At 53.1% G+C, this 13,926-nt stretch overlaps 1 protein-coding gene across 1 annotated transcript; it reads right to left on the bottom strand.

The window, feature by feature from the left end:
* Positions 1-592: 592 nt before the first annotated feature.
* KLHL40 (kelch like family member 40) lies at positions 593-6,832 on the bottom strand. Its single transcript, XM_032408872.1, has 6 exons — positions 5,662-6,832; positions 4,203-4,363; positions 3,810-3,917; positions 3,466-3,651; positions 1,550-1,696; positions 593-724 (listed from the first exon to the last, which is right to left on the bottom strand). Exons 1-6 carry the CDS (start codon positions 6,820-6,822, stop codon positions 613-615), a joined length of 1,875 nt encoding a protein of 624 aa, XP_032264763.1. The 5' UTR covers positions 6,823-6,832; the 3' UTR covers positions 593-612.
* Positions 6,833-13,926: the final 7,094 nt, after the last annotated feature.

Below are 13,926 nucleotides of genomic sequence, written 5' to 3' on the forward strand. Positions count from 1 at the left end.
CTCTTTGAGGAGGTGGGGGTTCTGAGCCCCAGGGAGCGGGGGGGTCAGGCTCTCAGTGCACACAGAATGTGGAGGAGATACCCACGTGGAGTGCGGAGGCCACTGACCTGGGCAACCCAGCAGCTAAACACCGAAGCCTGGAATCTTCAACCACCTGGCCACTGACTCTTGGAGGACCTGATTCCAGACCCTGAGCTACTTGCTCAGAAGTCACTTTATTCCTCTTAAGGAAGGTGACCTATCCAGGCTGCAGAGTGTGCTTGAAAGGGACACTCCCCATCTGACAGGCGAGGAGATGGAGTCCTGTGGGGACATCCACCGCACACAGGCGGGCTGGGACTGGCCCAGAAGGCAACCTCCCCGTGGTTCTGGCTCATGGAACAAGAAGACCGGGGATATGGGGGTACCGGAGAGCCCTGAGTCCCTGGTCCCTGCTGGCAAGGCTCGGACTGGGCAGCGATTTCCCTCCCCTGCTGAAGAGCACCCCCAGGTGGCACAACGGGACCCAGGTGGGCTCGGGCTTCTCCCAGCCTCCTCTCCAGAGCCCTCAAAAGTCCAGGCCTGTGTGGCCGCAGGGTGGGAGGGGTGCTTAGTTCAGGCCCTCGGGGCTGGTCACATCTTGGTCAGGCGCAGCACGTTGAGCCGCACGGGTAGGAAGGTGGCGCCGGCTGCGTAGGCTATCTCCCTCAGGACGCCCTCCCACTTCTTCTCGTCCTCATTATATCTGGGGGTGGGAGGGAGGAGTGAGGACAGGGACACAGAGCTGGGTCAGCCGAGTGCAGAGTGGGCCCCAGCCGAGAGGGGTGGCTGACGATGCTAGGCCTACCCCTGGGGAGTGTCCCCGAAGCCCCAGGCCCATCTCCAGAAATGTCTGGTCCTGGAGAATTCTCATGTCCTGGGAAAGGGCCCCCCCAAAAGGCCCACCCCCAAAGAACAGCCACCCCACATTCCAGGAAGGGTCACCTCTCAAGGAATGCCCCACGCTTCCAGGAAGGCCTGCATCTCCACAGCCCCTCCTCTGGAGAATTCTGAATTCAGCACTGCAGAAGTCCCCCCAAGACCCACCCGCCCCCATGGAGCAGTGAGAATAACTGACGGTTTAGCAGGTGCCCCAGGCACCGAAACCTCTTCCCTCCACCCTCAGGAAGGGCCAGCATGGAAAGCAATGGCTCTCAGAAGTTGGGGTCCAGCTTCTTCTCAATTCTGGCCCCAGCTCTCCCCTCCAGCAAGAGTACCCAGGACGGAGCAGGGAGGAAAGGCCTGGCTGCCTCTTCAGGGCCCCCTCTACTCCCTGGGGCCTGTTTCCTTCGGTCTGGGCCCTAAACTTGGGGCCGCTTGATGCTCCACAGCGGGGCGTGGTGCCCTGTGAACAAACCGGGCCCTTGCCAGCCAAACCGGAAAGACTGGGCTGAGCAGGGCGTGTCTGCCGTCCCTGCCGCATGGGACCGGAAGAGGGATCACCCCAGCCCCAGATGAACTCGCCAGGCGCCGCTGGGGGGCATCAGCCTTGCTCGGGGGCTTTGGTCACCTCCCTGGGCCCCGGGCTCACCTCCAGATGTCGTTGAGCTCTGTGGGGACCAACTCTCCAGATTCGGTCTCCAGCGTGGCAAAGCCACCGATGGCGTACAGGGTGCCCGCCAGGCTGACCAGGCTGAGCGAGCTGCGTTCCTGTGGGAAGGCCTCAAAGGGTGCCCACCTGGTGGGGAGGAGGGGGCGTGAAGAGGTGCATCACCCAGCGGCCCCAGGCCCACAGCTTCAGCTACACCTCTTGGAAACCCGAATCCCAAGCACCCACGCTCCCAGCACAACCTTCTGTGTCCTGACCCTCCCAGCACCGCCCTCCAGCCTTCCCCATTCTCCTGCCCCTCCCGTTTCCCTCCACGGTCCCCTGGTCATTGCATCCAGCCTGCCCCGTACAATCCACCATGGATCTTCCCAGTGGCCCTCCTTTGCTCCTGAACTAATTCTCCCAGGGGAGCTGCCCTCCCCGGGTGCCCCTGCCCCAACCTTCTTCCCCTCTTCACTGCCCAATTATTCTCAGGGTGTCTTCACTCCCCTCCTCTGGCCATGAGGTTGGGCCTTCATCCCTACCCTCCAAAACAGCTCTCCGGTCCCCAGCCACCACAGAGCATAAAATCCAGGCACAACACACATCTCTACTGATGTGACGTTCTCGCCTCCCACCTGCCCAGCCTCTCATGTCCTCAGATTCCTTCCTGGATAATGCATCTGCCTCCACAATCCCTCAGGGCTTGGGCCTCAGCTTCTCCCTCTTACACTCTCTCTCCTGAGGGAGCTCATTCCCTCCGTTGACTGTTGGCCCCAAATCTCTCGAGCTCAGCATTCTCTCTGCCCTGGCGGGCTCCTCCTGGACACTCCCAGATCCCACAAATCCACGTGTCCCAACTGGACCCTCACATTTCCAATCTAACCTCAGTCGTTCTCCAGTAAATGACCTCCCACCCTCTCTCAAAAGCATCCACATCTCTCTCTTATCCCCAACATCCAATCAATCTCTAAATCTTATTTCTTCTATCTCCTAAACTCTTGCTACTCTAAGTGGGGCCCATGGACCAGCAGCATCAGCATCATCTGGGCGGCGTGAGGGGTGTTAGAAATACACACTCAGGCCCTTCCCCAGGCCCAAGAATGAGAATCTGCATTTTAACACGACTCCCCGGGAGATTCGTGTGCATATCACAGTGTGGGAAGCCCTGGCCTACATCTTTCTCCTGTGCGCCCCCTCGGCCCCATCTCCACCGTGCCCCCATCTGCAGGCCGCCACCTCCTGCTCTATGGCTGCACGCCTGCCTCCCGGAAGATCTCTAATCTGTTCTCTACATCAGCTGTTACCTAATAAAACACAGATGTGAGCCTAAAACCCATCACAGGCATTTCACCGCCCTAGGATTGAGTCCCTTGGCCCTGCTTGCCACCTCTCCAACCCCGGTGCCCCCATCCCCACCTTCCTTCCTCCAACCTTTCCTCCAACAGGCCTGCCTTTTATTCTCCTAACTGCCTTGTCACCAACTTTCCTTGGCCTGGGTAATCCTTCTGCCGCCATCCCTTTTGCTGGCTAAGTCCAAGGCGGCTGCCGGCTCAGGTTTCCCCTGGCCTCCCAGGGCAGGGCGGCTTCTGTCTTTGTCACCAGTGTATCTGGAGCACCAGGCCACTGCCCGGTATGACTCTGAATGAGGAACCTGGCATCTCCCGCCCCACTCCTGGGAGCTCTCTCCTGCAGGCCAGGCTGGCCCTAACCCTGGCCCCAAATTGTGGGGGAAGCCCGCCTCATGGCTGATGAGGACAGAGAGGCTATTCCTGTGCTGATGTCAAGGGGCAGGGACCATGGTTCCTGCCAGGGCCGTCACAGAGAGACCCAACAGGTTCAAAGCCACACAGCCAGGCAGTCACAGGGGGGCCCTTGGTCCCTGACTGCCCACTGGAAGGGGCGGGAAGCAGCCATACTTGTTGTCCGCGATGCTGTACACTTCAGCTGAACTGGTCAGCCCCGTGTCTGTGACGCCGGCGGCTACAAAAATGCGGCCATCGTGGATGGTGGCCCCGAAGAGGGAGCGCGCAGTCTGCATGGGGGCCAGCTCGGTCCACTCGAACTTCTTAGGGTCGTAGACACACATCTTCTTCAGGCACTTTCTGGGGGTGGGGGACCGTGAGCGAGAGGGAGGAAGCCTGAGCACAGCGCCCCTCCTCCGGTTCAGTGGCTCCGGACAATCCCCGACAGCCTGGGGAGACTGTGCTCCCGCTCTAACCTACAGCCCTGCTCCTGCACTCGCTCCAGGCCCGAGCCTCACCTGTCGCTGCCTTTGCCGCCAAGGACGTAGACCAGGTCCATGTGGGAGAGCACCGCGTGGCCGTACACGGCATACGGCAGCGGATCCGATTCGCCCCATTTGAACGACCTGGAGGAGACCCGAGTAGGGCGAGCGCCCGGTTCAGGAGTGCGCTGGGTCCCTGTCTCTGCATTCACCCACCCAGCCAGCACATATTCGGGGTGCACCCGGTGCATAACCGGCACCTCCCGGGTCCCGGCTCCCACCCCGCGGCCCGCCGCTCCGCCCCTACCCAAGCCCGCCTCCGCCCGCAGCCCCGGGCTCTGGCTCCGGCCCCCGCCGCGCCCCCAACCCCGCCCCCGGGCCCCGCCCCGCCCCCCGGACCCCTCAACCCCGCCCCCGGCCCCTGCTCACTGCCGGTCGTAGCACATGACCGAGTCTAGGCTGCGCTCGCCGTCCTTGAGCTCTCGGCCGCCGACCACGTAGATGGAGTTGAGAGCCTCTCCCAGGCCGAAGAGGCAGCGCGGCGAGGGCAGCGGCGGCATCCCCAGCCACTCGGAGTCCAGGTGGTCAAACTGCGGGCCGGGCGTGCAGTCAGCCACCGGCCTCCACGCCCGCACTCCCCCAGCCACCCCGGGTCACAGAGGAGGCCAGGTCTCCAGCTCGGGCCAACGCAGCCTGGAGGCCATCCCTGGAGACAGTACCCTATCCTCCTACCAGACTGAGAACAACCGAGGCCCTCCGGAGGTCGGCGCCCAGAGACCACATTACAGCACCACGATGGGGCACCCCACGCAGAGACCTGTCCCTTCCCCACCAGGACTCCAGAACTGAGGCCTGCCTGCCCTCTGTTTTCCACCCCAGCCCACTGCACAGAAAACCTCCAAATACAGCTCTGCCCCTCACCCCTTAAAATCTACAGTGTAAGTCTGTGGCCCTGTCCCATCTCCATAGTCTTACAACGATATTTGTGGCTCATCTTTCTGGAAAGTTTTCTGAAGGCTGAGCAATGTGCTGATGAACACTTTATAACCATCTGTAACCTTCAAACAACCTTATCAAGCAGGAAGGATAATATCCCCGGAGAAAATAAGCAAGGCCCATGATATGCTTTGGCTGGTGGAGCTGCCCCCCTCCCTCCCTGCCCCCGGTTTAACCCTGGTACCGAGTTGCCCCTCACCCTTCTCCACACCTGGTCAAGCCTCACTGAGCTCACCACTCGCTGGGCTCATTCCAGTCTCTGTCCCTTGCTCACCATTCCTCAGGCAGAAACACCCTCACTTCCCCTTCAAGTGTCCAAATTCCACCCAGATGGCAGGACTCAAACCTACATGGCCAGTCACCAGGGAACCATCTCTGCCCTCTGAGATCCCACGAGACACTACAACTTGGACTGGTCACCCCACTCTACTGGTCCTTTCTGGGCCTCGGTTTTCTCATCTGTACAGTGAGAAGACTAGGCAGGATGCTCCCTTTGTTTGGGACACTCTGTTCTATACTCCAGTCCGGGCCTCACGCAAAGGTCCTGCCCCAGACTGACCCCTACACTGACCTTGCTCCTCCTTCTCACTGTGCCTGACCTCAATCCCTGTGCAGAGACAGGGCCTCCAACATATCAGACCTCCCTGGGGCTCACATCCCCCTGAAAGAGACATCAGAGTTATGCAGCTAATTGTCAACTGCCTATAACTGCCTTCAAGACTTCAGGCAAGTGGCTGTCAGTCAACCTCCCTGGTCTACATCTCATCCTAGACCCAATAACACCCCCCAACAAGTAGACACAAGCCTCTCGTGGGCCCCAAAGCTGACCCCCACCCCCGTCCCCGTTCCCAGAACCCGGCACTGGCTGCCCTTCCCAGGGCTGGGCAGGCACCTGCAAGAAGTAAGCACTCATGGGGTCCTCCTTGTTGTCCTCGTTGTAGAAGAGGCCCCCAGCCACAAAGACCTGGTTCTCCTTGGTCACAAGGCTGACGTGGTTCTTAGGGATCTGGGTGGAGAGCGAGGCACAGTAGCACTCGTTGGCCGCTGGGTCATAGGCCACGGCCCCCTCCTCACTGAGCATGAAGATGAGGTCCTGCAGGAACATGCCAAAGCGCAGAGTGTCATTGAGGATCCCGGGGATGATGCGTTCAGCCTCCTCGTCGTCGTCCTCTGCCTTGGCTTCGCCCGTCCCCTTGTCGGCAGCCTTGGCCCCGGCTGCCTCCTTCCCCTTGTCCTTCTTCTTCTTGCGCAGCACGGTGAGGCGGCCCTCGTGCGCGTCCTTCACCATCTGCACCTTGCGCAGCAGCTCGGGCTGGGCGCGCACGAGCGGGTGCTTCTCCACGCGGCTCTCCAGGAAGGCCCGCGGCAGCAGGCGGCAGCGCACGCTCTCGAAGACGGTGGGCAGCGCGCGCTGGCGCTCCTCCTGCGCCTTGGCGTCGCCGCTGCCCGCCCACCGCATCACCGCCTCGAACACGGCCTCCTCCTTCTCCACGTTGAGGCCGTCGCTGGAGATGACGGCGATGAGCTCGTCGGCCGAGAGCCCGAGGAAGTCGGCGTCGCGCGCCACGAGCGAGAAGCGCGCGCAGATGAAGTCGCGGGCGGCCACGGCCAGGCGCGCGCAGTCGAGCAGGAGGCCGAGGCGGAAGACGGCCAGGCAGTTGGCGAGACACAGGCGCTTCTGTAGGAAGGACACGCAGATGGTGAAGATGGACGGGATCTGGAAGCGGTGCGCTGCGGCGAACAGGTCCTGCACGCTCGCCTCGTCCAGCGCGATCTCCGACGTGTACAGGTAGTGCAGCACCTGCGCCACCACGGCCGGGGACACCTCCTCCAGGCGCAGCTCGCCCGCGCGCTCAGGCTCGGCCAGGAAGCGCGCCCGGAAGTAGGGGCTGCAGGCGGCCAGCACCAGGCGGTGGCACGGGAACTCGCGCTCACCCACCCGCACCACACAGTCGAGGAACTTGCCGTGGTCCAGCATGTCCTTGAGCCCGTCCTGCAGGAGCGTCTGCTGGTACAGACGCTGCTCGTCCGCCTGCTCCAAGCCCAGCGTCATGGTGGGCGGCTTGGGGTGCCAGTGCCCTGCCGGGGGCCTCCTCTTTCTATTCCCCTGCTTTCCTTCTGGGTCACAATCGGTCTACGCAGCTGTCTTCGCGGGGCTATATATAGAGGTGGACAGGGCCCTGTAAGGCGAGCTGCCTGGCTTCCTGCGCATGACGCAGAGGGGACAGCTGGGCAGAGGCCCCCTCCCAGAGCAGCCTTGACTCAGCCCCAGGGGCTCACGGGACAGGGGTGGGGTATTTGGGCCTATGAGGGCCTTGCTGCCTCATTTCTAAATGGAGCACAGCAAGGCCTTGACTACATTCCTTGGTCAGGCGGTGCCCCTGAGGGCCGGTGATGACCCAAGCTCTGCCCCTCAGGCCAGGGAGCGAGAAGCTTTGGTGTCCCTCTTCCAGGATCTCCCTTCGTTCATGCCTTCTGGGCCTTTCTGTCTGGGTGCTTCATCTTCCTCCCTGGAGTATATCTCACCCCAGCCACCCTTGGATACAGTGTGCTTGGGTTTCCTGTTCAGTGAACTTGGAAAGGCATTCACTCATAGGGGACCTTGTTGCCCTACCTTTAAAATGGGAAGACCTTTACCCCTTTCTACTCCAGATCTGAGACCCTCCTTAGACTGTGCAAGAAAGCAAAAAGGTGCCTTAGGTAAACACAGTCACTTCTTTTCTGAAGGGCCTGCACAGGTCACGTGGCTCTGTTGAGCCTCAGTTTCCCTTTCCACACAATGGGGAGTTGGATGAGTTAGATTCTAAGGGCCTCAGTTACAGTTCTGCTGAGGTTCAGAAGCACTGAGGCTCAGTGTTCCTGGGAGTACACTGTCACAGGGTTTTAACATTGTAAGGTGTCAGACGTGCTAGAAAAGTAATTGCCTAGGCTTCAACTATTCTAGGTATTTAAATTCCCAGGGTTTTAACATTCTAGGGGAGTGACAGTCTGGATTCTAGTGTTCAAAAAGTAACACTCTAAGAGTTTAATATTCCAGGATAGCTGTCTGTGCTCACTGTTCTTGGTCCATACTAAGCTTGACCTGAGTCTACCTTGGCCTTGGGGCCCTTGCACCCTGTCTACCATCTAAGGGGTGTCGGGGTAGAGGCCCAGCATAGCCAGTCCTGATGCCGAGCCTTCTCTGGACTTACCACCCTTCCCCCACTACACACACACACACACACACACACACACACACACAATCAGCCTCAGCCACCAAGATTAACTTGTTCCCAAAGTGCCAGAAGCTGCAGCTGTGGGTTAAATTTAGCCCCCAGGACACTAGTGTAAACTATTATGGGGCATTCTCCCATCATTCCTCTGAGTCACTTGTTTATAACCTCAGGCCTGAGGGGCAGAGGGCTTGGAGAAGGGACCTCAGGATGGGCCAAGGCTGAGTTACCTCCCCTTTTGTGATCTCAGAGGTGTTACTGCCTGTCCCTGAGCAGTGCCCTCAACCATCGTTTGCACACCCCACCAGCAGGTCTTAGAGGGGCACGCAGCCGGGCAGGTCCTGGAGGTGGTCCTGTCCCTCTTGCGGAAGGGGTAAAGTCTCATCCCAGGGCTTCCAGCCTAGCCCCCAATGCAGGGCATTTCCAACAGGCACCGTCAGTGAGGAGATCAGGCTCTGAGGGGCTGCGCAGCTTGGGCAGGTCACATAGCTGGCAAGTGGCCGAGCCAGGATTCCAAGCAGATCTGCTCACCTCCACAGACTGTGGGAATCCCTCCCTACCATACTGCTTCCCACAAACTAACGACAAAAAAATTAGTGGTAGCTTCATTTTCCAAAGACCAGGACAGAAAGTACATACGGAACAATTAACTTATGTTTATCAAATGACTCAATGACGTATTTTTAGATTATGATGAATCCCATAGTGCTCACTCCCTCCCAGGCATTCCACTAGCATATTTATATGTAGCTCATTCATTCATCAAGAACCCACTGTGCACTCTGTTCAGTGCTGAGGATTCAACAGTGAACACATCAGGCAGGAATTCCTGTCTTTATGGAACTTAGTTTCAGCCAAAGTGGTGGGGGGAGTCAGCAACAAGTAGTTGTACAAGATGTCAGATGATAATAACTGCTAAGTGACAAGTAGCAGAGAAGGGGGCATGGAAAGGGACAGGTGGTGGTGGTAATAATTTTAGTGGAACAGTCAGCCTGGACTCACTGAGAGGACTCTTTTTGAGCAGGTTCAAGCCATGAGATAGGAGGATTCCAGGGCGGGGGCGGGGGTACAGCTCGAACAAAGGCCCTGAGGCAGGAGCGCATATGGCAGGTTCCAAAAACAGGGAGGAAGCCGGTGGGGCTGGAACAATGAATGAGGAGGTGAGTAGGAGGAGATAAGGGCAGAGGGGTAAGGGTGGGGGAATCATGTAGGGCCACGTGGGCCAGTTTTTCCCTTCAGTGAAATGGGGAGCCACTGCTTATTTTTTAATTGTAGTTATGGGAAATGTAAATATATCCACAAGTAGAGAGAATAATATGCCAATTTCCCATGTACCCACCTCCCCATTTCAGCAACTATCTAGTCACCAGGTCATGGCCGATCCTGTCCGCTCTGCCCCCAGCCACTCTGGTAGTCATCCAGGGAGCCGGCCAGGGATTGGACGTGAGTACAGGAGAGAGAGGGACAGAGCATGACTGCGTGGCTTTCAGTCGAATCAAGGGAGAATGTCATCTCATCCTTTTAATTTTTACTCATTTATTTTTTTTTAAAGATTATTTATTTGAAAGAGAGAGAGCACACAAGCGGGGGGAGGGACAGAGGGAGAGGGAGAAGCAGGCTCCCCGCTGAGCAGGGAGCCCGCTGTGGAGGCTCCATCCCAGGACCCCGAGATCACCACCTGAGCCAAAGGCAGATGCTTAACTGATTGAGCCAGCCAGGCGCCCCTAATTTTTACTCATTTAATCTTACCCAAATATGAGGTAGTTATTATTTATGCCCTTTTACAGAAACTGAAATTTAGATGGCCAGCAAATAGGGATCAGTCTTATGATTTTGTTTTTGTTTTTGTTTTTTTAAACAGCTTTGTTGAGGCATAAGTGACATAAATGAACTGCACATATTTAAAGTGTACAATTTGATAAGTTTTTTTTAAAGATTTTATTGATTTATTTATTTGAGAGAGAGAGCACATGAACATGAGATAGAGATAGAGAGCATGATGGCGGTGGGGGGGACCACAGAGGAAGAAGGAGAAGCAGACTCCCCACTGAGCAGGGAGTCCAACGATGTGGGGCTCGATCCCAGGACCCTGGAGCATGACCCGAGCCGAAGGCAGAAACTTAACCAACTAAGCCACCCAAGTACCCCACAATTTGATAAGTTTTGATATATATATATATACACATATATATGTATACATACATACATACATACATGCATACATACATGTATGTATACATACATATATATATATATATACCCATGAAACCTTGGCTATATATACATATATATATATCCATGAAACCAGCACCACAATCAAGTTAGAAAATGTATCCATCAGCCACATGTCCTCGTGCCCTTTTTTAATCCCTCCCTCATCTCTCCCTACAACACCCCAAGCCTAGACAGTCACTGATCTGCTTTCTGTCACCATCATCCATTTGCATTTTCTAAAGTTTTATATAAGCAGAATCATGGAGTCCGTCTGTCTTTTTGTTCTGACTTCTTTTGCTCAGATAATTATTTTGAGCTTCATCCAGTTTGCCTACTCATGTTCTGCCTTCATTAGGAATCTTAGCATATCACAAGGGTTATTTAAGAAAAATACCAAGTGAGGGGTGCCGGGATGGCTCAGCTGTTAAGCGTCTGCCTTTGGGCTCAGGTCATGATCCCAGGGTCCTGGGATTGAACCCCTCATCGGGCTCCCTGCATCGGGCTCCCTGCTCAGCGGGAAGCCTGCTTCTCCCTCTCCCACTCCCCCCGCTAGTGTTCCCTCTCTTGCTGTCTCTGTCAAATAAATAAATAAAACCTTTTTTAAAAAGAAAAATACTAAGTGAAAATCTTAAGAAAATTTACACATGTTTTGCCAAGGTCAGAGAACACCTTACAAATGTGCCAAGAAACTCAACAACGTCTGCAGCCCTCATTGCATGAGCAGGCCTCCCCCCCCAGATGAAAGCTTGTGGGGTGGTGACTTGGCTGTGGAGTATTTGCTGGAGTAGCCATGTTATATGTCCATATGTGGCAGACATTTGTCACCCTTGGTGGTCTCCTCATATCTCCTAAATAGTCTTTCTATGTTTGGGACAGTCCCACATCAGTGGTCCTTCCCCAAGGTAGAAGCCAGAACTTAGGTTCTCAGCCTCCCTGAACTCTGACAGTCTAGAAGAAAAAAAAAAAAAAAGATATCAATAACCAAGGGACCTCAAAGAGACAGTCAGATCCATGTAGAGTGAAGCCCCCAGGTCACAAGGCCTTTCATGCATGCTGACTGCCACTGGGCTCTTTGGTGCTGCACTTTTAAAAAATTATTGCGAAGACGACTTCTGGCTCACACAATGTGGGACTCATTTCTCCCTGTTCTTCTCTGTTAAGTACAATGATAAACCATGGAAATACGCAAGAGGCACTTAAAGGGTAACTCAGAAAGGTGGGAGAAGGATGACTAATCGGTTTAGGACCCTAAGTTGAAGGAACAACTCAGCAGCAGGTGTCTCACACCCACGAACCCAACAAAGGATGAGCCGGGTAGGTTTATTCCTCTCTCAAATTGCACAGGAGTCCCACTGACAATACCAGATGACTGCAGCATCACCAGCAAGGGGAGTTTGTCAGAAGCCCACTAACAACAAGCAGCCAGGGAAAGCACTCTCCTTCCACACCTGGCCTGACCCACCTCCCCTGCCAAGGGACCCTGGGCAACCTGGCCTGGGGAAACTCCTTCTGCTCTCTCTGGCAGCAGCAGCAGGACCAGGTGGGAGCCCCAGCAGCACAGATAAACCAAGCAGGTGAAAATAACACTGCAAAGTCTCTGAAAATTAAATTGTTGTTGGAACCTCAGCCCACAAAAGTAGGCCAGCACCTGCATGCCAGACTTAAACAGGGCAACCACCTGTTATAAAAAAAAGAACCAAATAGAACCCAAAGTCTTCTAAACATAAATTGAAAATGTCCAGGGTACAGTAAAAAAAAAAATCACCCATCATAATAATAACCAGGAAAATCACTACTTGAATGCAGAAAGAATCAGCTGATGCCAACACTGATGTTAATCAGATGTTGAAATTATCTGGCAAGGATTTTAAAGCAGCTATCATAAAAATGCTTCAACAATCAATACAATGCTCTTCAAATAAATTTGAAAAAGAGAAAATTTCAGTAAAGAAAAAGAAGTTATATAGAAGAGCCAAATGGAAATAATAGAACTGAAAAATGCAATAACAGGAATAAAGACATGCTGGATGGCCTCAGTAGGAGGGGGGAGATGACAGAGGATAAAATCAGTGCACTTGAGGACAGGTGAATAGGATTTACCCAATCTGAAGAACAGAGACAGAGTGGAATGAAAAACAAAAACAAAAATGGATGGCATCTTGGGCCCATGAGACAGTAACCAAAGATCCACCATTTGTATCATGACAGTCCCAGGAGGAGAGGAGAAAGAGGGGCTGGAAGAGTAACTGAAGGAATAATGGCTGAAAACTTCCAAAATTTGGTGAAAGACACAAACCTGCAAATTCAAAAAGCTGAGCAAACCCCAAACAGGGATAAACCCAAAGAAATCCATGCCAAAACACATAAACTTCCGAACGCTAAAAACAAAGAAAAAATCATGCAAGCAGCCAGAAAGAAAAAAAAACATATTACCTATAAGGGAACACTAATTCAAATGATGGTGGATTTCTCATCAGATAATATGGAGGCCAAAAGGAAGTGGCACAACATTTTTCAAGAACTGAAAGAACTGTCAATGGTGAATTCTATATCCGGTGAAACTGTCAGGAATGAAAGGTAAATAATTCCAGGGAATCTACAAAAACAAAAACAAAAAAATCCACCTTTCAGAACTAATAAATGGGCTCATTAATGTCAGAGGATATAAGATCAACCCACAAAAATTAACTGCATTTCTCTCCACTGACAATGAACATGTAGAAACCAAAATTTAAAGCAATACCAGTTATAATCACTCCAAAGAAATGAAATATTTATGAGTATTCCTAACAAAACACATACAGGATCCATGCTGAAAATTACAAAATGCTGATGAAAGAAATCATGGAAGACCTAAATAAATGGAGAAACACTATGTTCATGGATTGGAAGGCTCAACACATAAAGATGTCAGTTCTCCCCAGATTGAACTATAAGTTTAATTCAGTGTCTATCAAAGTCCTAGAAACATTTTTAATAAACATATACAAGCTTATTCTAAAGTTTATAGGGCAAGGTGCAAGACCTAGAATAGTTAAAACGATCTTGGCAAGGAAGAATAAAGTGGGAGGAATCACTCTACCTGATATTAAGCCTTCCTGTGTAGCTCTAGTAATCAGAATGGTGTGGTACTGGCAGGGCACCAGACACGTAGATCAATGGAGCATAATAGAGGACCCAGAAATAGGTCCAAATATGTTCAACTGATTTTTGACCAAGATCAAAAGCAAGTCAATGGAGGAAAGAGACTTTTCAACAAATGGTTCTGGAGCAATTAGACATCCATAGGCAAAAAAAAAAAAAGTCTTCAACCTAAATCTCACACCTTATACAAAAATTAATTCAAAATGGATCATGGACTTAAAATGTAAAACACTAAAACAACCTTGAAAAAGAAGAACAAAGTTAGAGGTCTCACACATTTTTATTTCAAAACTACAAATCTAAAGTAATCAAAACTGTGTGGTCCTGGTATAAAGACAGACATATAGACCAGTGGATCAGAACAGAGGGCCCAGAAATAAGCTCTCACATTTATGGTCAAATGATTGGTGGCAAAGGTACCAAAACCATTCAATGAGGAAAAGAAATGGTCTTCTCAACAAATGGTCCTTTCAACAAACGGTGTTCAGAGAACTGGATATCCATATCCAAAAGAATGAAGCTGGACCCTTGTCTTAGACCAGAAACAAAAATAAATTCAAAATGAAGAGCAAAAACTAGAAAGCTTT

Source organism: Phoca vitulina, unplaced genomic scaffold, assembly GCF_004348235.1.
Source record: "Phoca vitulina isolate PV1807 unplaced genomic scaffold, GSC_HSeal_1.0 scaffold10, whole genome shotgun sequence".
NCBI classification, from domain to species: domain Eukaryota; kingdom Metazoa; phylum Chordata; class Mammalia; order Carnivora; family Phocidae; genus Phoca; species Phoca vitulina.

What these genes read in the sequence shown, in the direction of transcription:
- KLHL40 (XM_032408872.1), bottom strand. Translation starts at nt 6,822, where the DNA reads ATGACGCTGGGCTTGGAGCAGGCGGACGAGCAGCGTCTGTACCAGCAG. An exon ending in GGCGGCAAAGGCAGCGACAG is followed by an intron (nt 3,652 to 3,809) that starts GTGAGGCTCGGG and finishes CCCCACCCCCAG; the next exon opens with AAAGTGCCTGAAGAAGATGT. An exon ending in TACAGCATCGCGGACAACAA is followed by an intron (nt 1,697 to 3,465) that starts GTATGGCTGCTT and finishes CCTCCCCACCAG; the next exon opens with GTGGGCACCCTTTGAGGCCT.